At 31.0% G+C, this 27,649-nt stretch overlaps 1 protein-coding gene across 3 annotated transcripts in view; it reads right to left on the bottom strand.

The window, feature by feature from the left end:
- Positions 1-27,649, bottom strand: part of phtm (cytochrome P450 enzyme phantom) — a 242,542-nt gene that overhangs the window by 7,175 nt on the left and 207,718 nt on the right. For all 3 annotated transcript variants that reach the window (XM_076395665.1, XM_076395663.1, XM_076395664.1), the window contains 3 exons: positions 10,002-10,144; positions 4,216-4,418; positions 729-1,016 (listed from right to left, as the gene is read on the bottom strand). In XM_076395665.1, coding sequence (XP_076251780.1) covers positions 729-1,016; positions 4,216-4,418; positions 10,002-10,144 — 634 coding nt within the window. The remainder of the gene's footprint in view (positions 1-728; positions 1,017-4,215; positions 4,419-10,001; positions 10,145-27,649) is intronic.

Genomic DNA, 27,649 nt, shown 5'->3' with positions numbered 1-27,649 from the left:
CAGACGAACGGACAAAGATGACAAGGTCATGGTTAAAGTTTCGCCGGTATGGTATTAGTAGTAATCCATAATTTCATTGGAATTTTGAAATAGTTCCAATGGTTGACTTTTGACCATATGTTTTATACAGTTGTGATTATTTTTTTTGACGAAATATACGTAATTAAGTTGTCATGTCGTACTTTACAGCTCTGAGGACAGAACCGACTTCAGGATGGCCGAATGTAAGAAAATATAGAACGGCCTTATTGACGAATTACGTAGAGGGTACCTGATTACACATTCGCTAGTAGAGGCGTACGTGGTATCGGGACCGGGCGATGGGAATACTGATGTACACTTTTTGGCTACAAAGAACGGCACCTTGACTAGAAATCATATAGTCTCTTAGAGTCTCTCGAAGAGTACCTTGTTGACGTAGTTGTTAGACTAATATTATAATCACCTGTAGTAACTTCTATATTATCAAGATAGTGGCCATTATAATGTTCTGTTGAACGATTATATTTTATTCACCAAGAAATAAAAGTATTTCTTACATAATACAAAATTGAAAATAATGTAAATATTTTTCCAGGCTGCTTTTAACATTTAGCAGTAATTTTGACAAAAAAAATCGAATTATCAAAACGACTTTCTTATCAACTTAATATAATCCGTAAATTCGTAATTTAACACCTGATAGCCATGCAACGCCTATCACAACAGTACTTGTTACAATTACTTACCTGAGGGTGACCAGAGTAGTATCCAATCCAGCGCCGAATACGTCGGCCAGTAAATGGTGGAATTGCTTTTCGTTGTAATATTTATGCACGTCGTCAGTATTTTGTCTTTTTTCTCTCTCAATAAGAAAACCTTGTATGAAGTTGGTGTAGCTATTGGTGTCAAGGTCTGCGGATCTACTTTTATTTAACAATACATTTTCTTCGTTGATCAGTTTTTGGTAAAATCGGTGCGTTTTATGTTGGCCTTTGATTAGGAAAGACATTGGTCGCTTAAACATCGGCAAAAACCTGCGAAAAGTGAAAGTTACCTACGAATTGGCGCTGGATATTTTAACTGAACTTTTCAGAACACCAGTTAGGGTACGTCCGAACTCGCCCAAACATATCTGCTTACTAAAAAAGTAGAGATTTACATTTTTTAGTAAGCAGATATGTTTGGTTTGGTCTGGTTTTAATAGTCATTACTAAATTTTTCAAAAATACTTTAAGTCATTTCTAGAACTCTTGGAAAATCATCAGTGCCATGTATTGGTAAAAATGCAAAGTATTAATTCTTAAATAAGTAAATAACTCTTAAATAACCTACCCTAATTGTTAAATTCTGTTTTTGATATTTCTCTATATATAAAATAACAGTTCCTCATTTAGAATGAGTGAGTTATTCAGTGTACATGGACGATAAATACCTATATACAGTGTATTTCCGAACTTCATTATTTTTGAGATTCGAAGAAATCTGTTGCCCAAGGCCATAACTTTTGGAAAGTTATGCTGATGCTGATATCTTATATCCTAATAGTTAATGTTGGTTTTAATAATTTTCAATGATTTTGATGCCAATGACAAATAACGACCAGGAGAAACAAACTAGTTGGAACACGGAGACAATGAACTGCAAGACTTATTGAACGAAAATCCAGTCGATAGAAAATATACAAAGGAAGGGGAAATACTTGCACACGAATTGACTGAAACTGCCATTACGAACCGTTTTAACATAGCGGTTTCATTGCCTGTCTGCACGTTACAAGAGTTTTAAAGAATACACTATTGCAGCTCGAATGTGAAGTTCTGCTTCATCCGCCATCTGTACTTACAAGGCATAGAGCCTCCCAAATATCACTTGTTCAGATGCTTGACCCATGGCTTGGCTGGCACATTGTTTCAAAATGCCCAAGAAGTATAAAAATATGACGTCGAATTGCTGCCAATCTAATATCGTACTTTTAAGAGGATATTTTGTCCTGCTATTGAAAATATAGGAAAGTGATAGAAAATGATAGAACATATCTTTGGTAATTTTGATTTAAAATATTATATATTGTATTATATATATTGTAGTATGTATTGCAAATGTCCTATAAAAGTGAAAAAATGATTAGAATGCGCATCTAATAAATGGGATTATATAGCTGTATATTCGAAACATATTCAGCTTTATTGAATAACTTGATTTTTACGAAAAATTTACTGTTAGGAGAGTAAAACGAACAATAATTAATTAAATTAAAGCCAAAAAATATCTGACCCTATTTGACCTAATAACTGGAAGAATTTTACAAGAACTAAACTACTTGCCTAGCACTTGGAAAGTGACACAAATCATTATGATTATCAAACCAAGGAAAAAGTTCTATAGTCCTGTAAGACTGTTACCTGTGATAATAGAGCAAGTTCACAAATTGGCCAATAAAATAAATAAAAATTTAAACAAAAAGACAAATTTCATTCCTCGATATATCTCAAGCTTTTGATAAGCACACTGGATTTCAAGTTATATTGGAAAATCTTCTGTCCTATCCTCACTTTCAACTATTATCTGACAAGTCATATTTCACAGACAGACATTTCATTGTAAAACAGGATGACGAATACACTGAAGTATATTAAATATATTCAGGTGTTCCGCAAGGCAGTGTTGTTGGCCCATTGTTATATCTCCTGTATCTAGCTGACATACCGACCGCAATCGCCACTACTGTGGCCACATGTGCTCACGATACGACGATTTTATTATCGAACGGTGATCCATTATCAGCTACAAGGAATCTTCAACTTCATTTCAACATAATTCATTTGTGGTTGAAAACATGGTGTATCAAGGTGAATGAGAAAAATATACTTACCCATTTTAACAATCATGAACTCCCGGAAGCCGATAATGTTAAATATATGGGAATGCGTCTGGATCGATGCGTAAATTGGAAGAAATGATATATTAGATATATATAGATAGAAAAGATATATTGGCTCATAGAGCGTAAATCCAAATTATCTCTGGATAGTAAGTTATTGCTGTATAATTTAATTCTTAGTCCTTATGGACGTATGATATCGAACTGTGGAGTACTACTAGCAAATACAACATAGCCATTCTTCAGAGAATCAAAAATTAAGTACTACGTGCCATCGTTGACGCCGCAAACTATGCCTGGAATTTTGTTTCATCATTATTTTAATTATTGAGGAATTTTAAACTATCCATATATATACGAGGAACATTTTACATGGAATATAGGATAAAACCACTTGTAGTAATAGGTGTCAATATTTCAGTATGTTGATTTTTATATGAAAGACAGAGCGACGTGGCAATATATTAAGATGAAGCTTGAATATTAGTGGAGTACGATTCACTTTATTTGAAAAAAGATTAGCTCCAAAACTTTCTATACTTGTAAAATAAGATGCTTTTGTATTGGTAGATATATTGTGTTTGTATTTTTACTTGTATAAAATTACTAAAAAATGAGAAAAGTTATAACTCTCACATTAATACTTTTGCACCTTCATACATTGAAATGAATGAATATGAATTTGAATGAATATAAAATATTTCAAAAGCATCAGTATATTTGGACGATCTATTATATTATTATAAAAGTTCTTGTTAACGAATGAAGTTTAAATAAAATAAATAATGAATTTAAATGAACTCTAAAAGAATTAAACAAATTTGCACATTTCATTAATTTCTTCAAAATCTAATCCAATCTATAAGACATAACAAGCATTACAAACATTATTTGATAAAAACCATATCATTCAACATTATTAATAAATATGAAGTAAATCTGAAATATTTATATAGCGTAAATCTCATATAATAATTCCTGGACCAGTTAGGACGAACCCATCAAGTAAGGACATGCATGCAAATTAAATAATACAACTTTATACTAAAAATAACCAGTCAAGATACAGACTAATCGCCCGACTTGATGTCTTTTCATCAATGAGTCATGCGTTTACCGATCAGATATTTAAGGAGAAAAATGTACTGAATGAAGTGAAATAAATATTGATTTGTAGTGGTTTTAATTGATTTTTCTTAATTTTTATATATATTTTTAATTTTATGTTTAGTTAATAAATTAAATATGTATGTAAATTCTTCATATTGTTAGTAATTATTTTAATATTAATTATATTACTAATAATCTAATACTAACGCTATATAGATAAGATTAAACAATATTTAATATACCTCAAGAATGGTAAGAAATTCAATGGACCAGCTATACCAATATATTTTAATCCTTCCTCTTGAAGTTCTTGAAGCTCCTCCCATGTCTCGTTACCACGTTCCCAGCTCCTTCCAAACACAATTTCGTTTATAATTGATCCCAAGCAGTGTCTTAGTGGCCTCAAAGGATCTATAGGCTGTTTTGTATCTAATGTCTTGATATACTGAATAAATTAAATATTATTTAAGCCACATAATTAAGATACAATAAACAGCAATAACAATCACCAGTAGTAATTATAGAATATACAGATGTACAACGTTCAGTCTTTACTCTATTTGATTCCTTTAATCCATTTAATTTAATAATTTAAGTATCAAATAATATGAAATAAAATTAAAATAAAAAATCACATAAAATAAAATTGTTTGTACAGTCCAATTTAAGAAGATATTTTTTTCGAACTTATATCAATTAAAACATCGATTTGGAAACCGTGAGTGAATTATTATAGGACAATTCAGTTAATTTGTTTTTTATCGTTTTCTGGCCCTTATTATAATATTATATGATGTTAGCTGATGATTTTATATTTGCCCGACCTGTAGCTTCTAACATTACTCGTGATATAGAAAGCACGACATAGCCTTGCGGCTTGCACACTAATGAAGAAAATACCAAAATATTCAGAAAATCTGACGGATCGCCTGCTATTATATATCTGAACGAGATCCAGTTAAAGCCATTACAGAACAAGTTAGTATCAGGAATAGATGAGAAGAAAGTGGCGTTTGCCGCTGAAGTAATAAGCCGAATCGCCAAAGCTATAAGGGATTTTGCTTCTCTAAGATGGTGCGTGTGGAAGAGAGTATTACAATCAAGATTAAAATCTGCCTTTTTCAAACGGTTATCTTATCAATCACTCTGTGTGACTCCGAATGTGATGCCGAAAGCAACATGTTTCTATGTACAAGTTTCTTTCCAAAATCGTATCAGAAATGAAGTCATTCATTTAAGATACATCAACAGCAGCGTGTTCTTTGAGAAGTAGACACTCCCCCCAATTCCCGATAATTATGAAATCGGGAGTGTGGCAGTGAACTAAAAGGATGACACAAAGGCGTTTATTAACTTCTGGACAAGATAGAAAATCGAAAGTTATGAAGACTTTTCTTAATTACTAATACAGTTGCCATATAACATAACATTAAGGCATCAGAGAGTGAATGGGCCGAATTAAACTATTAATTGATACTGGAAGTTTCTTTCATGATTCGCGTTTTTCGGCGACTGTGATTGTTAAGTTAAATACTAATGGAATCCCTGTTTTTTCATGTATTTAGTTGTTTCTGATATGCTATGAAGCATTCAAAATAATCTTCAATATATTATATTGGAACATTAGCAATTTATTTATCTTGGTCGGTTTGAAGAAACGGGACCTTACTAGCGAATCATATAAAAAAGCGGAATGCAAGAATTTTAATTCTTCTCTGCAAGGATTCTCGATAATTAACCTATTGCAATGGCTCGCTGGATATGATCTGACTATCTTAGACGGCAGATGAAATTAATGTTACTTTTTGTAGCATGGGAAAATATGGATATATGAAAAATGAAAATATAATAAAATGAAAATATGGAACTTTTTCAACCAGTAAATTGGTTTCAATAAGGTAGCGTTTTCCAAGTATGATTGTATCGAGTTTTTTAGATTCCAGGGTTTCCAAAATTTAGCACATTAACAACTAGGTTACGGTGAAACGCTTTATTAAATTTTGCGACTGCTAAGTTGAAGAAAACTAACCAAATGACCTCATTGTTATAAAACTCACGAGGGCTAATTTTAGCGACTTTCATAGAGCATAGAAAATTACTCTCTTATCTCGAACGAACTGGCCTATATCCAAAAATATGTTCTTGTGAGATATTCCAAAGTATTTAAATCAAATACATCATTTAAATTCAAACGCAGCAACAACAAGTAAAAACAAACCGGCAATGTTCAATCTCAAAAAAACTCTTGAAGGTCTAGGAATCGTTGTTAGGGCTAATACTTAAAAATAGATCTTCATTCAATCCATTAATGGAAACAGAAACTACAAAGTTTATAGTAAAATTAATATAACTAAAAATCCAATCATGATTCTCGGACAAGAAATATGGAAATTTTATAAAACTTAACAAAATCAAATAATTAAAATAAATAAAACAAAATCTATTTGTTTTAAAATTCATTTAAATTGGATTTAAAAAATATATAATGAATTTTCCACCTGCTAACGAAATATATAACTCATATTTATAGAAATAAATACAAATTATCATGTTAAAATAGAAAAATAAATATAACACATTTTACATTACTGGTTACTGGAAAAAATCCGTTCCTCTTAAAGCTTAGACTGATGTTTATATATAACAACTGAATTTTCTCTTGATACCCTTCAGTGAAAGTTGTGTACCCAACTAATTAGTTTGCAAAAATGTTTTTTATGTGTAAATATTTATCCAATTTAAAAAATTTGCAGCACTCGTCAATATAACATTAGAAATGGTGTAATAGTTTCGTCAAACTAATTTTTATATCCAATTTGAAAATGTGAATTAACTCTAAAGATAAAGACAATTGGTTATAACATGATACTTTGTGAAATAAAATATGGATTAGTAATTTAAAAAGTGAGATATAAAAAACCATTGATGCATCTTTGGAGTCCCTGTCACAACAGTTCAAAAAATGTTTGAATGTTTCTCACAGTCGCCATAGGATTTTTTTATCTAAATCTCCTATTGGTCGAGACTACGCGAGAGTTAATTAATTAGATCCAATCTATTAGGTGGTTGCATATATTTTGAACGATACCCATTGCTTAAAATGCGAAGTATAAAGGTAAACAACTATTAAATAACCTATCCAAATTGTTAAATTCGATAGTTTTGCCATTTAAATATAACAGTTTTCCATTTAATACATTGAGTCATTCAGTTTATATAGAGGCCAACCATCATAAAATTACATTGTCAGCGTTCATTAGTTTTGTTGTTTGATTTAAACAAATATGCTGTTGAAGTATATCAAACAATTTTAAAAACTGATGGTGATGTAAGACTTACTGGATGAAAATTCAGCTCATGCTCTCAAAAAGCTTGCAGATAGCTTGGCAGTTAACTGCTTTTAGACATTTATGTCTGTTAAAAGGATGGAATATAGCTTTCATTGCTTGCTGGACAAAAAAAGATTTTTCTGTGGCGTATTGTGACATATAATAAAAAATAGATACACTACGGCAGTCCCGAGCGCAAAAAGTTATGGGTTAGTCCAGGAGAGCTATTCAAATCGATACTGACTTCTTCAACAAATTTGACCACAAGTTGCCAAAGTTACGAAAGATACGCCATTACAGCTAGAATAGCAAGTTTTTCCGAACCCATCAATGCACCATGATTTGGCTTGCACACGTTTTATAAATGCTGAAGAAAATCTAAATTGGATTATTAGACTGCTACCAAACCAATATAGTTCTTTTGACACCGTATTGCCATATTGCCAGAACAGCGGGAAAAAGTTGTAGAAAACTAGAGAAATTATTTTGATCAATATATGTTGTAGCGATGTTTCTCAGTAAATGTATTTTTTAAGTAAAGAAATGATCAAAATATATGGAATCGCCTAATATTTTAATGGAAAAGTCAAGCACTAAAGTATAAGCAAAATTATGAAATTATCCAATGATATAGGATCAACAGATATAGAAAAAGTTATTTATTTTCATAGTTATAGTCACATTAACAATATATTTGTTGAAACAAAATTACAAAATGCATCAATTAGTTATAATAAACTGTACACCAACCAAAAAAATTTAGAACTTTTGGCTGTTCCTAATGATCAGTTGTCAATTTTTGATTGTTTAGCCACAGTTTTGAAATCTGGAGGGCATATCAGTTTCACTCGATATGATCTTTCCATTCAAATATACATGTGTCTGTTATTCTTCCTCCTTAACCTACGGTTATGTAATACTTGATATTGTAAGTCTTTTTGTATTTTAATGATCAGAGAGATTGAGCCAAGGTGTCCTTTGACCTAAGAGTTCTTATCATTAAAATAAGTTAAGTAAATCACGCGCCATTTTGAAATATATAAATTAAAAACTTATACCAAAATATTCTATCTTTAAATAAATAAATTGAGATCTTAAACATAAAGCTGTTGGACTTCTTCGTGCAAGATTAAGCCATTTAAATTTTCAATATCTCGTTGTACGGGACAAATAATAAGTTGACAATTAGTGATGAGGAAAAAATTACTGAATTGGGTCTTATAAACATTGAATTGAATTGAATTAATCAATCAATCAATCAAAACGTATACTCCCAAGTTATATCAACGATAGAAATTTCAAATCGATGCTGCACGGATTTCCCCAGGAAACTACAAATTTTAATCAGAGAGAAGAATAGATTCCTCAGGCGCATCCACACCTCCCTTAATCACTAAAACACAGAAGTAGCTAATCACGCCATAGCAGAAGTTGGGGACACGATAAAGGCTGGATAGAGAAAAAATAAGGAACCGTGCTTCTTAATCCCGACTCATCGCACCCTGATAACATTTGGAGGTCGACGAGAGCATTATCAGGGAGATAAAAAAGAAAAAACAGAAAATCATAAAAACCCGTTAAAACAGACAACAAACAGCAGTTTGCAGTCACAAAGCAGGAAATGACTGAGCTATTGACAGAGTTATTTCCATCCCATATGGCCATCAAATTCCCGACACCAACGCAAAACAAAGCGTTACCAATGCTATAGATCATGTTGGTACTGTTTCTCCTTCTTACTTGACATTCTGGGAGGGTACCCTGCCATCTCAAAAATGATCGCAGAAACAAAATATTCTCCATAAACAACTCACTGATCCAACAAACATCACAAATGCCATCTTCAGGCTGCAAATTGCAGGATCTGTTGTTGCTATTCCGAAAAAAGAAGACAAATCAGCGCCCTCCAACTACCGTCCAATGAGTCTTCCGAGTTCACTATCAAAAATCGTTCAGAGAGAAATTATCTATGGCCTCACTAAAACCATGAAAATTAAAAATATTATCCAAGATTAGTAGTTTGGAGTCAAACATTCGTCAATGCATCAAGCTGTGAGGCTAGCAGGCGAAGTAATCCATACTTGTAGTAGTGTACCGTATGATAAGAACCTTACGGTGCCAGTGTTCCAGGTTCCATTGTGCCTTTGCTACCGTAGTCATGTTGTACATTGTGCAACACTATACAGATTTGCAATTAAGAAAGATTTTCATACAATTCTCGGGCCATAGTGTCCAGAAATTAAAAAAAAAACCCTTTACACATGCTTTGGGCTTCTTACCACACTTCCGATTCCAGCCGATAAATTGAGGGTTAATTAATAAATAATTAGATGGTTGGATTAGATGGATGATTAGAAAAAAGTTAGGAATTTTTTATTAACTATAGGTGGTTAACTACTCAATATTCAATGAGAATGATATATTGTTATTCAAAATGTAATACAAATTTTGTTCTATGTAAGAAGCAAAAAAATATAATAATATAATTTATGTAAATACTTAAAAATAATCAGGTTGTTCTCAATATAATCAGTTAGTTAAAAATAACCAATATTGATATATTTTTAGCTGTATAATATTATAAAAATGTAAAACAATGTATTTTTAGGCAAAGACTCTAAAAATTCACTAAAATTCTTGAAATATATAAATCGATCAATAACCCCTATCAATGCACCATGTCTAAAAATAAAACTTACCCGCACAAATTCCTTAACGTGTTTAATAATGAGCTTCTCCATATTATCTCTAGGCCCAATCTTCGATGCGCCGAAATGTCTAAGGCAATTATGGACAAATCTCCTTTGGTCTTTCCACAAATCGCCCTGGGCGCAAATTATACCTGGAAAAAAATGCACATAATAATAAAACCTTCTCGAAACCACGCCCTCTATTACTGCTTCAAAAAGTATTTTAGTTAGGCGGATGCAGTTCGGCGAAACTCAGCCACTGATATTTAGGACAGATTGTTTTCGTTTCTCGAATACTAAATTTATAGGCAGTAGGCCACCAAGTCTGTAGGTCTTAAAGCCCTTCTGAGAATTGGATCTGAATATGTTATATTTCTTTACCGTCTATTCGCTGCTTGTGAGATATTTATTTATGTTATGTCTTTAAAATTACATAATAAAACTTATGCACTTCTATTATAATATCAGAGTTAAACCAATGCAATAAAATGTAAAATGAATATAAACTATTATTATTGAACTATTATTATTATATAGCATAGGCCTTTTTATAATAAATTCTAAATTTGTTTGGCTTTATATAAATGTAAAAATTATTTTATAACACTGTTTAACATAATTTATTACTTTTTATTAATTATATCTTACATTAGATATTCTAAGTACAATCTTAATTTACAAATTAATTTTTTACTACCGTTCTGTTGTACTTGCGATAATTAATCAGTTTGTATTTCCCAAATTAAAATAAAACTAAACTATTTAAGATAAAGTTAATAATATACTTATACACTAAACAAGTTAGTGTTGTTTGGTTTGCTTCAATCTTCTGATTTCCTGCTTGTTATCTAGAAACTTTATTGTTGTTCCTTTAACCGTTCCGTAACTTTATTGTATTTCTTGTTATTCCATGTTGCTGTGAATTAGCGTGTTCCATGTTTTAAGGCGAAACGATCACTTCGTTTATCAATTTGATGTTTTAGTGTGACCCCATATTTGTACCCCATAGGTCCAAATTGGCTTTATGATTACTCATAAACCAATCTATTTAATTTTAGATAAGTTGAGCATCTTCCGACTAACCAGTACAGTTGCTTGACTTTGTGGCTAATTTGCTCCGCTTGTTGTCTAATGTGATGTTTCCAATTTAATCTATCATCGAGATTTATTCTGAAGTATTTAGCTGATTCTACTTGAAGAATCGGGCATCCGTCAAGTGATTAACGCAAAATTAAGATATATTGATTTGGAGCTATTAAGCTGTATTTTCCAGTCTCTAGTCCATTTGTGGATCTTGTTGACAGCTACTTGTACTTTTTCTACAGCCGTAGACAGTTACATCTTTTGCCATGATAACTGTGTCATCGGCAAATATTCCAAGTACTGTTTCTTTTGTTGTTAGATAGAATTTGTGATAAATATGAATAAGATTAATTTGAATAAATTTCGTATACTTATAGAGAGCGCTATTCCTCGAATATGTATATCAGACTTTGTTCAAGGAGATAAAGTAATATGAACACCAGATAATGTGGTACATGTTGTTGCATGTTAGCAATACTGCTCCCGTGTATATAATGCGACGCGTATTTATTACTCAATTTACAAGTCTTGTAAGTTATATTTCAGTATATTATACGCTTTGTTCCGCGATCGATAAAATATGTGATTAATCACTTGAAATTGGAATAATATTGTATGGTCCGATAAATTATCGTTTACGTTTTTTTCTACAAATGGCTGGGTTTATGTCTGGAGAACACCAAAGGAACCTACTGCAGGACTGCCTGGATTTACTGCTTAATATTGTTAAGAATGAGGAACAGTGTATTCCAGCGGTCCAGAAAGTCCAGAGCGGATATCTATTTATTGATACAAAATTTGACAGCTACCCTCCGTTAGAGAGTTTTTTAATCGACCAGCGGTTATTATCAATCACATCTTGTAATTTTATCTTTATTGCATAGCGTTCCCTTTCTTTAACATTTTTATCTATGCCATCTTACCCGAATCTTATTTATTCCACCAGACCTTCTATGTTTATTGGAACCATATGTGCATGCGTTGATGAGGTAATATAATAAAAGAAAACATTCTTTCAGAGTAGGATTGAATGCCCGATACATTATGATGGACTGTATGAAGTATTCACATTTAATAATTCGAAGAAGTAGTTTCTCAGTTAAATACCAGCTGGTTCACTTCATTGTATACCATTATTGGTAAGAAGTCTTTACTGAATAAATATGCTAAATATTGTGAGTGTTTGATTGCATTGAACTCTATTAAGTTCAATTGTGAGTAACCAGGTTTAGAAGAGGAAGTGATGCCAGTTCGTGAATCGATGGTGTTATTAAATACAAACAGAGGGGCTCTATTGGCAGCTCCATTCATGAGCTATCAAAGAAGTTCTTCAATATAGATGGTAGACCATAATTACTATACACTATTTAAGCCCTCATTTTAAACTCTAAACCTTAGAAATTAAAAATTAATGGATCGATAACTAACAAGTTCATATTGCGCGAGATAAAACCAAAAAAACGTACTCGTGTACAATTATGGCATAAAGCCAGTGTGGTGCCTGCATAGAAGAAAGATTTAAAGCCATGTTTTTTGGAAGCACTGTTATTTGGCTTTTTAGTGTGCAGTTTACCCATGAGAGTGGGGATTGTAGTAGAGGATACATAAAAGACAAGAGTCAAGGGCATTTATTTTTGGATAAGATATATAAAAGGAAAAATATGATAAAATATGGAAAGGAAGGAAATGGATCGACTAAAATTATAATTCAACGAAAGTTACTTCTATGAACTTTTCAGCGATTTAAATGTGTTTGTGAACTCAGAGACTAATAGCATCACAGTTTCTCGATGTATTTAGTTATTTCTGACATACCAGGGGCATTCAGAATCATCAGCAACATTTTATATTCAAATACTGGCATTTTTTAAAATCTCAGTCGATTTAAGGAAACGAGAATATATGTGTGATACATATGGAAATACAACATTACCTGATAAACAAGGATTTTAATAGAAAATGGTATTTTGCTTGATACACACAGTATCTCTACGATCTAAATTAAACCTTAGACTCAAAATTCCAACTACCCAAGAATCATATATATACTGGTTCATTACGACGTCAATTATCAGTTCTATCATCTAACGAAAGGGAAAACCGACTTGAAATTATGCCTGGCTATTATTACTATAAAAAAGTATTATTATCAGATGGTGATATACAAATTGCTAACTCTCAAGTTAAGTAAAACATCCAAGTTCCCAAAAAATCTGTTTCATATATCTTCTCGTTAATTCCATCGCTAACCATCCATCAATTTCAACGTCAACAAAATCTTCCCCACAAATAGGTCATTGGGCTTATAAATATCAAAAACTCCATTCTTAGGTTGCAAAAATTTCCATCTATTCGGAAACACACTTATAGATTATAATATTACTAGCGACCCGCCCCGGCTTCGCACGGGTGCAATGCTGATACTAAATTAAATACACTACAGAAAAAATATGAACGTTGTATATAAAAACATAGCGGCCCGCTCCGACTTTGCACGGGCATAAAATATATATGCCTATGTCACTCAATGAAAACATGATTAAAATCGATCCAGTATTTTTGGTTCATTCATTACTGCCCTTGGCCGGCACGCATTACATTTGGAGTAAAACAATTCCTCTTCCCCTATACTTACTATGAAGATTTCCTGCTATCTTTGGAATATCTAAATTCATACAATTTTTATTACATTACACATTTTTAAACGCAAATTTTAAATTTGCAATATCTCCGAAAATATTTGTTTAATTTACATGCTGTAAGGAACCATATTGATCTATATTAATTGCACACTGTATTTAAGGTACTTAATTCGATAAGGATTAATGCCGTATTGCTTAAAATAGCTTCGTAAATAAGCCATTTTCTCACGTAAAAAGTAAACAATAAAAATGGTTAATGTGGGTTATCCCTAAAAGATAAACATATACCATCGCGGACTTTTTTGTAGACCTTTTTATAGTGTACAATACTGTAGTACATTAATTTGATCTAACTCGTAGGGTTAGGCAGCGTTTTTGCTAATTGCTAAAAAAGCCTTAAAAAATAGGTTAATTTACGACATCACGTTAGAAACCTCTAAAATTAGCAATGTTGCCTTAGTATATTATGCATGTATTATACATATAAACCTTTCTCTTGAATCACTCTATCTATTGAAAAAAACCGCATCAAAATCCGTTGCGTAGTTTTAAATATTTAAGCGCACATAGGGATATAGGGACAGAAAAGGCGACTTTGTTTTATACTATGTAGTGATTATAATAAAACAAGATAAATCTAAGACAGACAGCTCTAACTACCGTCCAATCAGCTTACTCATCTCCCTATCATAACCCTTGAGAGAGAAATTGTTTACAATCTCATTGGACCTGCAAAATGAAGAACAGCATCCAAGACAAGCGGTATGAAGTTTGAACGAAAAATTATTCTAACTGTGAGATTGGCAGACGAAATAAACTATCATTTTCATTTAAAGAATCTTATGGGAGCGGTCTTCTTGAGTTTCGCTAAAGATGTTGTGCCAAGGTAACAAAATTTGGCATCATGGGCTAATACTCAAGGTACTACATTTGGAGTACATGGAAAACAAGTCATTCCAAGTCAAAGTCGGTGATTTTTCTTCGACTAACTTTCTTTCGACTTTTCGACTTTTCTTTTATATAGAGTGGTAGCTTTTTCGTTTGGTTTTAACTATATTGACTGTTATTTAACTATATTGATCTAAACGATATTGGTCTTTTTTATGGAAATATTATTTATATGATTCTTGAAGTTCTTGTTGCTTGTTCAAATATGTAAATTTATTTGAATATGGTGTTTTTATAAAAATAGGAAGGCATATAGAAATTATCTCATTTTATTCACTATTTTTTTTAATTAAATGTGTTATTTCAAAAATTTTTCAATGTTTATTTATAAAAATAATGACGATGTGTAATATGATGTTTTTATAAAAATAGAATAGCTGGACATATATTAATTATATTCTTATTATTTCGTTTAATTCAATACTTTTTTAAGTAAAAGTTGTTATTTCTAAATTTTACCATTTTTATTTACTTCCTGAATCTATATATTTACCTGCTTAATATATTCGACATTAAATCTAATAAATATAGTTGTATATACGCATGCGCCAAACTCGAATTCTCTGTTTTAAAATCAAATGGATCCAATATGCCCATGCACCAAATCCGGAGATGTTGTGGTGCAATGTATCCTCGGAAATAGCCTAATTCGGTCCATTCCCGCTCTACTACTAATATGACATGTTGCACAATTTGTAACAGTACGCCGATAGTTAATTAAAAATGTAATTATATTATTCTTTATATCTTTCATTTATTTTCTCTAGAAATTAATTAACGCAAATTACTACATACCTTTGCTTTTCTAGCATACCCCGACCGCAGGCAGTACACTGCCAGATCGAAAATTGGGTACATACTCCCAAACATAATTATAAGTAAAGATCGGTGAACCATTCAACTTTGAGATTTATTGAGTTTGGAATAATACTAAGCTCCCCAATCATCCTGGTACTTAAAATGTACAGGACAATGGACATTCGTAAAGTATCGGTATTAAAATTGGTGTTTTACGTAGACGACGTACGATTTTTTCGATAATCCTTGTTTCCAAATTCATATTTTCTAAGGTAAAAGAGCAGTTATATATAATTCATAAATGGCTAAAATTTTAGATTCACAAACATTGTCGTCTAAATGATAATGTCTATCGTATATATTCCACTCGTGAAACACAATACCTGAGTTCAACATTATCTAGATTTTTTCTAGGATAACATATTCACTGATACAAAAACAGAACAAAACTATCCATTAACACCTCGTTTGGGTTCTCCTTCAAGACTGGACAATGTTAACAATGAAACTTCGTTTACAGAAAAAGTAACATATAATACCTATATGCAAGAAATTATCCGAGATATCTTCAGAAAATTCGTTTAACGTATAGAGATCCTTGAGAGTATACCAACCTTTTAGCAATTGGTTACTACACCGTAATAAATCTCGGAATTATGTATTATTAGTTCCGGAAATACCTTTTAAATTATACCTCCCTATTATTTTTGAAACTCTCGGTTCGGTTTTGCGATCCACAATTCAGTAGTTGGAATGGGATCTACATAAAAGAACACTAAATATAGGTTACTGGCCTCTTGGAGCCCTGAGAAAAATATCTAATTATCATTCAACTCTTGATTTCATGAATTTTGTTTTATTTTATTTAGAGTTGCGAATTGATTATATCATATACAATTATTGAATTTATTGAAGTTAAGTCTTTCTAAAAATTTTCTGACTAGTGAGTGTTTGCTGTTCATAGGCTAATTTGTATTAAGTTATTTCATTATTTTTAATATTTAATTCAATATTAATTATTTTTTTTACTCTTTGTTATTCCACAATCTGCCCTAATCTGTCTTATTCTACAGCTTATTCTAAAGTTTATATATGTCCAGTAATCAGATCAGGTGGTGTTAAACATTTTAGTCTACGCACTTCACTATCACGTCGCATATTTAGCTGATTAGCAAGTACATTGGGATGCATTGACACTCTTTCGAAGTACTTCACACAAACACGTTGAACTACACTCGTTATAGGTTCTAGAGGAATATCGCGTTGTATCACTTTATTTGAAATATAGTACCAAATAGGCTTGAGTATAGACTCATACAGCAACACCTATCTAATGATAACTTGCGATTTGCGCCCGATGAGCCAATACATTTGATATAATTTCAGACGAAGTTGTTTTCGTTTATAGAGTATGTGCTTCTTCCAGGTTAAGCAAACCAAGATATTTAACTTGCTCTGCTTGGTAGAGATGACGATGATTGATATTCACTGGTGGACATGTGCTTTTACGCAGGGTAAACGTTACATGCGTGGATTTTGTTTCATCGACTATAATGAGCTATGAATTCAACCATAATTTTATTTGATCCAGGTGGGTTTGTAGGTATATTGATGGTGTGACCGGATCTTCATGGGATGCCAAGATTGCTGTGTCGTCTGCGTATAGCCACAGTAGTTATTTTTGTGGTGGGAAGATCGGCCGTATATAAAATATACAGTACAGGACACAGTACACTACCTTGCGGAACTCCTGAATATATGGGATTTAATTCGACATGTTCATCGCCTAGTTTTACAATAAAATGTGTAACAGTGAGATACGATTTTAGTAACTGATAGTCCGAATGAGGAAGAAGTTTCTTGAGTTTAACCTACAAGCCCGTATGCCATACTTTGTCAAAAGCCTGAGATATATCTAGAAAAGCAGCCGAACAATATCTTTTGGCATTTAGGTCCGTGTTTATTTTATTTACAAGTCTGTGCACTTGTTATATAGTCCCGTTAGTGCGAAACCCAAACTGATGTTCTGGAATAACTTTTCTTTTTTCTATTATATAGTTTAGCTTCTTGATGTATAGTTTCTCGTAAACTTGCGAGATTATCGGTAATAAACTTATAGGCCGGTAGGAGGTCACATCTTCTGGTATTTTTCCTGGTTTAAGAATCATTAGTATTTTAGCTACTTTCCAGATGCTAGGGAAGTAATTAATTCGTAGCGTAGCATTAAATATAAATGTTAGTAATTTCATACCCTTTTTCTGATAGTTCTTTTAAAATTTTACCAGTAATTAAGTCATAACCAGGAGCTTTTTGAATATTAATTTCTCTCATTATTGTTTGTTTAACTTTTTTGACCGTTAATTTCTCTTGCTGTAAGGCCATTTGAAATGGCGAATCTAGAAAGCTAGTAATTTTATTTTCCTCATCTTTATGTAGCTGAGCCTGGAAAGGTTTAAAAACATTTTTTAAGTGTTTTGAGAAAATGTCCACCTTCTCTTTATTGCTTGTAGCCCAATTATCGCTTGTTTTATCTGGTGGGTTATGCTGCTGGGGTCTGTTAAGCTTTCTTGTTGCTTTCCTCAACCAATAGTCTGTAGCCTCAGTTGGTGTCAAATTCTCTAGGTATTCTTGAATGCCTTTGTTTTGTTCATTTTGAAATAGTTCTTTCAGATCTTTTATTGCCCTGTTAAATTTTCTCTTATTCTCTTCAGTCCTTGCTGTTGCCAATTCCGTCGTAACTTTCTTTTTTCTGCTATCTTTTTCTGTATTGTACATGATATATGTGTATTTTTTCTTGGAAATGTTTCCTTGTTAGGAGTCGCGGAGTATGCTGCCTCCTGTATATTTTTGGTAATGTTTATTGGTGCCATTTCTATGTTAATTTCAGTTTTTAACGGTAAGTTAAGAGAGATATTTCGGTCTAAGTTTTCTCTAAATGAGGACCAGTTAGTTCTATTATTGCACAGGGAAGGGGGTTTATCTTTGATGGAAATTTTTAAAAAAGTGTTACTATTATTGGTGAATGATCAGAAGACAGGTCAAAACATGATTCTGCCTGACACTTTTTTGGATCAATACTTCTTGTAATACAGAAATCTATTGGTTTTTTATTTCTGTCTGAAGGCCAATATGGTTGGTTCACCAGTAGAGATATGTTGTAAATTATCTGTCTTTATTGCTTTTAGCAGTTCTCTACCTTTTGAGGTTATTATTCTCTATTAAAAATTAATTTTTAGTTAATTATGTCTCTATATATAAATTTTGATATTTTAAAGGTATATTTGACTATGAGGTTCTCAGGTTGTTATAATTTAATTTCAAGAGTGAGTTTTCGTAGAAGTTGGAGTGGTACACTGTAACCATAAGTATTTAAGTTGAAATAGATAAAGATTATAAATTGGAAAGGTTTAATAATTTATCAAGTGAGGTATAAGGTATTACGTTTGATGTTTTTATGCACTATAACAAGGAATGGTTGTGAGGGTCCTACATTGTTAGGATACTTTAGTAGATTTAGTAGGATATTTACGTATGAAAGCAAGTTAGTAAATAGTATGTAAATTGTTGTTTCTCCTATTTACACTAACAGGTATTATGATTTCTTCATAAATTAACAATTCAATATGTAATTTTTTTTCATGAATATGTCAGTTAATCTTAATATGTTCAGTCTTGGCTTATATATCATCAGTATTAGAAAATAGCAAACAAAAACTATTTATATAATTATATAATAGGCATTGCTCATTCTTGATATACCATATGATATATAAAATGATCTTATAAAGTTTATTTATGAATATTATTATAAACCGTATTATATTTGAAAAGGATGTATTTGTGTTTGAAAAATGCTGAATATTAAGTTTCCGATAAAAATACATGTAATACTAAACTTATTTTTAAAACATGAATATATATTAATGTCTGAAATATATAAATCACCAAATTGGTTCAATATAAAAAAATTGCAGAAACATAATAAATGTGCTACATCATAACTGAAAACGAAAACTATGCAAGTTTGTTTATTTATGAGTACAGCATTACGTGACCAGAAAAAAAATGTAAAAATAATGAAAAACACGGCCTTGCATTCTGTAGCTTAATCTGACTTTATGTTCCGTAAATAAATAAAAACAGCTCTAGAAATATATCGAACAATTATCGACAAGAAGATCTAGCTAATACCTGGTTCAATCAAAATGGTAATTAAAAATGAGAAATCTAAGAATGAGCCTTTAATTTCACATTAAATACTAAGAAAAATTAGAAATAAATATGAATATTATTGTCATATTGTAATTACTTACTATATATAATGACAAGTGGTAATGCCTTTTTTATGTAAAGTTTAGTAGCGTCGGAATAGAAATATTTTGGTTTATTTTTTTACAGTTTGGTAGAATCAGTTGTGTTATCTATTTTAATACTAATTTATAATGTATATGTGTTATATAGCGCAGTTATTACAGCATTGATAATCAAAGAAATTAACCTTGAATCTGAAAATGGGATATTACAAGTGATGTGGTTTCATTAAAACGATCCAGTTTATATTATAATAGGATTGCACTGACATAGTCGTTTATGGTGTACGTTTAATCAGTCGCCACTTCTTTTCGTTAAAATGAAATAGTTTTCCAATAAAATACCAAGTTTTTATTTCTAGACCCTATAGTATAATAGCATGTCATAAGACTATTGGTTGTTGAATTTTTTTAATTAACCGAAATTTGATTATCAAGAAAAGAAACAACGTGCCAAGGAAAGAAAGGAAGAACTTGGATTAACATTCGTGCCAAAGCTATTGTATTTAGGTATTGCTTGACATAGTTAAGTTAAGTTCTGCTTCATTAAGCTTTAAAGCCGTTGTAGCGACCTTGAGGCATGTCGAATTTTACATCGTGGAATAACGGTCTACAAAATACCCAGAAATATAATCCCAGATGTTGAACACGGGCGGGGTGCCAGCAGCGCCAACTAGAACCCGACAACGAATAGCTGGCGGCAACCCCGAGACGTTTATCTGGGATGTTATTGAAGGGTATTTCGGTCATTCAGTGCTTAACCCTCGTTTGGTTTAGATATGCCACCATCGACTGCGCCAAGCCTCGTCACCAGGTAACACCGCTGCCATCCGTTTTATCATTTGTATTTTTATATTTTTATATTACTTCAATAAATAACGGTCACATAATGTAAACACCACTGTTTCATTTCGTTTTACCTTCATTCAAAGAGCCATATAATTTACTCTAAACAGTCAAAGGTCAAAACACCCCTAATCCGTAGATTCGTGGTACAAGCATGGCAGTTCAGTGTCAAAGACCATCAAAGGATTGAAGTTGGTGTGATCTAACAGCCTGCTTAAATTTGGACAGAAACTGCTGAATTTACATTTCAAAGTCTACCAAGGTGGATTGCAGTAGCTCACTTGATCAGCTGCAGATTATTGAAATTTGGAGTCCCATATACAGTAATTATCCCTGTAAATGGATTGAATTTTTGTCGAAATTTGATGTACCCTTTCAAATAGTCCGAAGCTCAAACTGCTCAAGCAGTGTTGCATATAATCAGCATGCATGTTGCATGTTTCGGCTCTTGGACCGAATGCGTGGTCCGAATATGGATATTCTCGAACAATCTAGCGCATCTGGTTGTTTGCCAAACCGGTCGACTCGAATTTGTCTACCAAATATTGGAAGTTTACTTTTAACCGCCACTGTACAAGCATTAGCCTGTATACAGCGATATATAATTTCAATATGTTTGAGTATTCTCAAATTCTAGGTGAAACAGATATGTTTTCTAAAAATTCAATATATTCAAGTACAATGCGAAAAGTTCTTGTGTGTTTTGGAAAATGTTAATGCCAAAAAATCCGAATTTCAAACGCAATTCGACTGGACTATACATCCAACCTCCAGAGATTTAACAGATCAAGAAACTTTTGGAGGCCAGTATAAGACATGAAACGAGCACGTGATTTTCTGATGGTGTAGCACCATCTCACATTATCAGACATTTTTTAGAGAATGTCAATGAATTTCAAGAATGACACTGCGACTTAAATCTTCTTGGAAATAGTAATTTGAATATTATTTAAATATTGATAAGTTTATAATCTATGTTTGATAAATGTTACTTGATATAGGAATGCATTAAAACTAAAACGCACTAGAGGAGAAACGGATTAGCAATGTTCAATTGCAACAAACTATAGCAGGCACTAAACATTAGGTGTGTGAAAAAGTATTACATAAAATCATTAGAAAAAGCGAATTTGGCAAAGGTTCTCAAAGGAACATTCCAGAAATTAGAAATATTGTTCTTTTCAAAAAATTTTCTTCAGAGTCCGAGTCAAATTTATATTCAAACCATCAAACCATCGTTGTTTCAACAAAGTTTCGACATTTTACCAGAAAAATAAAAAAAATTGTAAAAGTATTCTGAACAAATGCCGTTTTGATGTGAAAAAAATTATCTAATTACATGCAAGTACCTAATATATTGTTTTTATAATCTTAAACTCTCCTTTTGACTTCAGAACCACCATTACCGCTATTAAGCCTGACAAGTTATTAATTTAGGAACCATCCAATAAGATTCCGATCTTATTCGGCTGACATGTATGAAATGGTTGTTCCTTGTCGAAGTTTACGCACTTGATTATGGACAATCACAATCATAAACAATAACAGATTTAAAGTATATCCAATTAAATTTCGGTGTAATGTTATTTTAAGGTAAAAGTACGTGTAACATTAAACCAAAATAAAAACTAGCACACAGCTATTTCGGGCATAGCTTCATATCTAATGTTTTAAAAGTCGAATCTTATGAGATGTCCACAGGCTCAACTATCTCACGCACTTGATCACGTAATCGTACGTCCTCTAAAACCATAAACAACACTTGAATGAATAATTTTTGGTGTTATGACATTTTTTAGACGTTCTCTACGCACTTATACATATTCTATGCTTGTACAGTCACGATTAAATTAAGCAACCCAATTTTGAACAATTGCATAAGAAAGCGCTCTTTTAACCCATTAATTCAATATCTACCATAATCTATCCTTCCGCCATTACAATGTTATAATATATATATATATATATATATATATATATATATATATATACATTTAACATTACATTTACCATATTCATTATATATGCCTCGAATAAATTGGTAACATGTATTTAACTCAAAAATATTTCTAGTGATGAATATGAATTAGTCTAAAGTTACGACTGTTCTCAATATTAATAGCCAAAATTATCTCATATAAATATTCATGAATTTTGAAGAATATGTCAAACAACGTTGTCATACTGCAAAACTACTTGATCTCATTTTTAGTTCTTCAACGGTACACTCAAATCCTTTATTTCCGACCACTTATTTCGCTTAAGTCAATATTACCGTATGTTTCTAAAAACAATCAATGTTTCCCACCTAAAGATTTTTTGAAATTATAGTAAAACCAATATTCCTGACAAAAGATGCTTATTTGACTCAACTGCAGAAAAAATTATTGCTCATAAAAAAAGTTAATAGTGGAATGTTCTTCAATAATCAATATTACCATATGACGTTTCAGATCATTTACTTAACTGGTAGTGCCTTGAAATACTGAACATAAGAAACTTATTTACACACCTAATAATAATTTTAATAATATTTAATTCATAAATAAATGATTAAAAGCTGCAAATCAAAAGCTTCCTGCTGCTACAATAATGAATAGACAGTACTGCGAGCAATGCCAATAATCCTCCATACCTGTAATTCATATCCTTCTTCCATACGTACTGTTTTTCGTGTTGTGTATAAATCTTAGATAGCGCTCACTAGAGCAGGACTGTCTACTAAGACGTATAAAATGAACAATTCATGAATAAAACGACAATTTGTACTTACTACAATGTTGTGAATTTAAACTGAAAACAAACACTCTGATATGACGATGTAGACTAATGAGAGTTCGGTCAATAGCATCAGAGCTTAATCCTTTTGATATTTTTGGAATATCTGAAATAAGTCTCCCTTATAAAGAGTGAGATAGTCTTCTAACTGAGTGAAATAATGTTAAATAATAGATGTCTAATTATAATAATAATAATGATAACATTATATTAATATGATATTATATCTTTTACAATCACTTTAGTAAAAGCATCATTAAAGCCATCCAAATCTATGAGAGTTCATTTTTGATATACAATGTCAACAATTTTAAATGTCAACTTCAAGAATGAATATGGTTACTAATGAGTTCATATGCGATAACGATTAAGAACACTACTATTTTACTGTATAAACAACGTATATGTACCTCAACAAAAAACAATTGAAAGAATAATTAAAGTATTTGAATTAGTGTAAGTTTTATGGTAGTAAATAGTGTTTTGTGTACCGTTGCAGTTGTAAAATATATTTAGGTAAGGTAAAGTTTGAAGTATTGGAGAACCTGCTCGGTATCAAACCATTTAAGAACCATTTAAATCTAAAACATTTTTAAAGAACTTATCATCATAAGAAATTATCACTGGAGCATGCATAACAAGGAAAAAACAAGGAATACAATTAATTTTAAGGATATTAAGAGGTATTTTTTAATTTGAGACTTTCTACTTCAATAGCAAATACAGAGAATTCTTGACGACATATGAGACCATATTTATCTGGATGCTGCTCTATCTGATTACCATTTAACCAGCCAAAAATCGAAAAATGCACGGATTGTGTTTAAAGATCAAAATTTCTGATATCGGGTTTATTTCTTCTCTCTTTCTTTATCTCGAAAATGATATTATAAGATACCTAAAAGAATCCATCGAAAACATTTCTTCAATCTATTTCTTTTAGGAAACTTAAGAACCATTAGTATAAAATGAATAGTTTCAAAATGTATATTTTTTACTAAACAAAAACTAAACAACCACTAAACAAATTATTGAATGAATGGACCGAGTTAGCGCACTGAATAATTAAATTACCAAAAAAAACCAAAATCACTGATGAAATTTAGAAATTCAACGCTGCGATAACTTCCGTATTTATCGATGAGCGGTCAATACATGTGCCGAAAATTTAGGTAAGTCAAATCTACAATTTTTACTGTTATTGCTAAGCGTTCCTCCGACTGTATATAAATCAAAAGTGTTCACCGCTCTTGCTGTTTCGTTTAGAACGGTTGGTCTATAAATCAAGCAGGAGGTAATGCGTATATACTACTTATACTGTATTCTCTCCACAAATATTTACAAAATTAAGTGTTAATGGTTAAACCTACTGAAATACTTTTAAAAATTATTTTCTGTTAAAGTAAAATATTCAAGGTCAATTTAAAAGTAATTTTATGGGAAAAATAGAAAATAATTTTAGCATTATCGTACCTATCAGGTAAATAATTATAATATATAAAAAACATTAAACATTTAGTCTAATTATATTAAATTAGATATAATTGATTTTGATATTGATAAAAATATTTGTATCACCGTACAATAATAATGTATATATTATTACTATAAAAATGAAGATAAAAATAATATTAAAATTAAACGACTTATACTTACAAGGGTTTTATGACTTTAAACTTGTATCTACATTTTTTAATTTAACTACATCTTACATTAGATATGCTTAGTATTATCTTAATTTACAAATTAATTTATTACTACTATTCTATTGTATTTCCATTAATAGAAAAGTAAGACAAGTACGGGATTAATACATCATCATCATACACTTACACAATATACAAGATCGTGTAGTTTGGTTTGCTTTAATCTTCTGATTTCCTGCTTCCACTACTTTCATTGTTTCCACGCTGTGACTTAGCAACCTTATTTCATGATTTAAGGCGAAATCTTGGATCACGGATTCGTTAATCTATTTCGTTTCGAGATAATCGTGCAACTCTTCGTTCGTTACGTAGCGATAAGCATTGTTTGTAATAACATAAATGTTTGTAGGCTTGAGGTGTTTCAAAAGCGATGCTTAAGGCAAATGCTATCTGTTTTTGTCCAAGATCATGTTAGAAAGTCATTCTTGTAAGATGTGACAATCAGCGCACAGTTGATGAACACATTCAGAGATGCAGATTATAATCGTTTTAAAATATCTGTCAAATCAAAAGTGAACGAATTCCTCACACATTTTTGTGAAATTGACTTTGTAGGTAGAAGGCGCAGCGAACAGCTCCAAAAAAGACACGGATCAAAATCATAGAAAGCGATCTAAGTTTCCTAAAAAATAGGATATTATTATTAACCCAGGAACAGGCCAGAACAGTTGCGGCCGTTCGCGCCAATTGTGGCGAAACTTGGTGAAAAATATTGAAGCTCAAGATAAAATAAATCTTTTTCCCTTACACTATGAGTATAAAGCTTGATATCAATAGTGTCCCATAACATATTCATAACTAACTCAAAAATTTAAATGCAATAAATTACTTAAAAGTACCAAAAATCTAAACCAGCGAGAAGTTGAGCAGTATTTTTATAAAAACTGTTCTGTTATTTTGTAACTGATAATGAAAAGAAACTTACTATAACTAATTCAAATTAACAACATAGAAAAAACATAGATTAGGTTGACAAATACTATTGCTAAACCCAAATTGAACATCCATTCCTGAGATCTACTATCTTCAAATGAGACTGAGCTAATTATTTTAAAATCACCACTCATCATTATAAGGAAAGAAGTATAGAAAACAACAAAACTACATTACATTAAATAACATTTCAAGCCATATAGAAGATCCATCTTGTAATAATTAGGCAATTCTGTTCCATCGCCAATTAGAATTTAAGGTACATATACACCGGAATATTAGCGCTATTGCGATCCCAATGAAAGCCACATTATATAAAACCACAAAAATTATATCTCTACTATTACAAGAATTAAAAAAGAATGGCCTCAGTATCAGAACAATGTCCTGATAATACTGTTCGTAACTATAGCGAAACATCGGTTAGTAATAGATTTTAACGCACAATTCAGAAGCCATTATGTCAGTGGTATTACTTTCATTTAACAAATATTATATTGATACTAAATATTATAAAAATAATTTTAGTATAATATTTAGAATAAAAATATATAATATATGTAATATCTATTTTTATAATTCCTTTTTTCCATTTTCTACTTTGTTATACTATCTCGGACAGTGTTAATAAAAGTGTTTTATTTTTTAATTGTTATTAATAAAAATGTATATCTGCTATAACAAGTAATAAAAAAACATAAGTAGAATTCAAAAATTTAAATAAAGTCTTCTATGTCGACCTTGATACTTTGATAAGACATATGATAAAAATTTAACTTTGGAATCCAATTACATTACGCGACAGGTACTTCAAGAGATGTATTATAAGTATTAAACAAAGGCAAATGTATGAAAAACAGCAATAAGGTAGATAAATACCTAATTTAAAATAATATTGTTTTGAAATTTCATGGATAAGGAGATACTCAGATACGTTATGTTTTGATATACATAATATATATTCATAAGGAGACATTCAGATATGTTATGTTTTGATATACTTATAATTTATAATAAATTATACTTAGACAATAACATTGACTGAAGGTAATCAACATGATATGAATGACTTAATACATATTTGTCGTAATAAAAGTTATTATAAAATCTATATATAAGGATAATCCGAATGAACACACAGTATATAGTAGAACTAATAATTTTTTAATTAATTTTCAGGGATTTATTGTAGATGGAATAATTTTGTTATTTCATAGACGACATTTTTGTACCAATACTCATGTTTTCGTAAAAGCAAATACAATTATTATTCTGTTATTATTTAATTTAACGAAAAAATCAAAAGATATAATGTGGTATATAAAAATTTGTGAACAGCCTCCATTTATAAAAAAAGGATAATTATTGAATTTAAAATATAAAAAGAAATAGTTTTAAATATTGTAGAAAGCTTTGCTCACACTAAACAAATGAGACAACCTTCATACAAGAATCCATATTCAAAAGCTGCTAAAATTTTTAAAAAAGTATTAGACAATATGTCGATAAGACCAATTATGATTGCATTGTCAATATTTTTAGTAATTATGTTTTTTAAATTAATTTAACAAGTTCTTGTATAGCATATGTTTTTCTTCAACACTCTGAGATTT

This window comes from Rhynchophorus ferrugineus, unplaced genomic scaffold (assembly GCF_030347505.1).
Source record: "Rhynchophorus ferrugineus isolate W39M unplaced genomic scaffold, kcgeb_rfMv2 rfM2, whole genome shotgun sequence".
Classification (NCBI taxonomy): domain Eukaryota; kingdom Metazoa; phylum Arthropoda; class Insecta; order Coleoptera; family Curculionidae; genus Rhynchophorus; species Rhynchophorus ferrugineus.
Note: the sequence above shows the minus strand (reverse complement) of the source record. Positions and strands in the feature narration are given on the sequence as shown.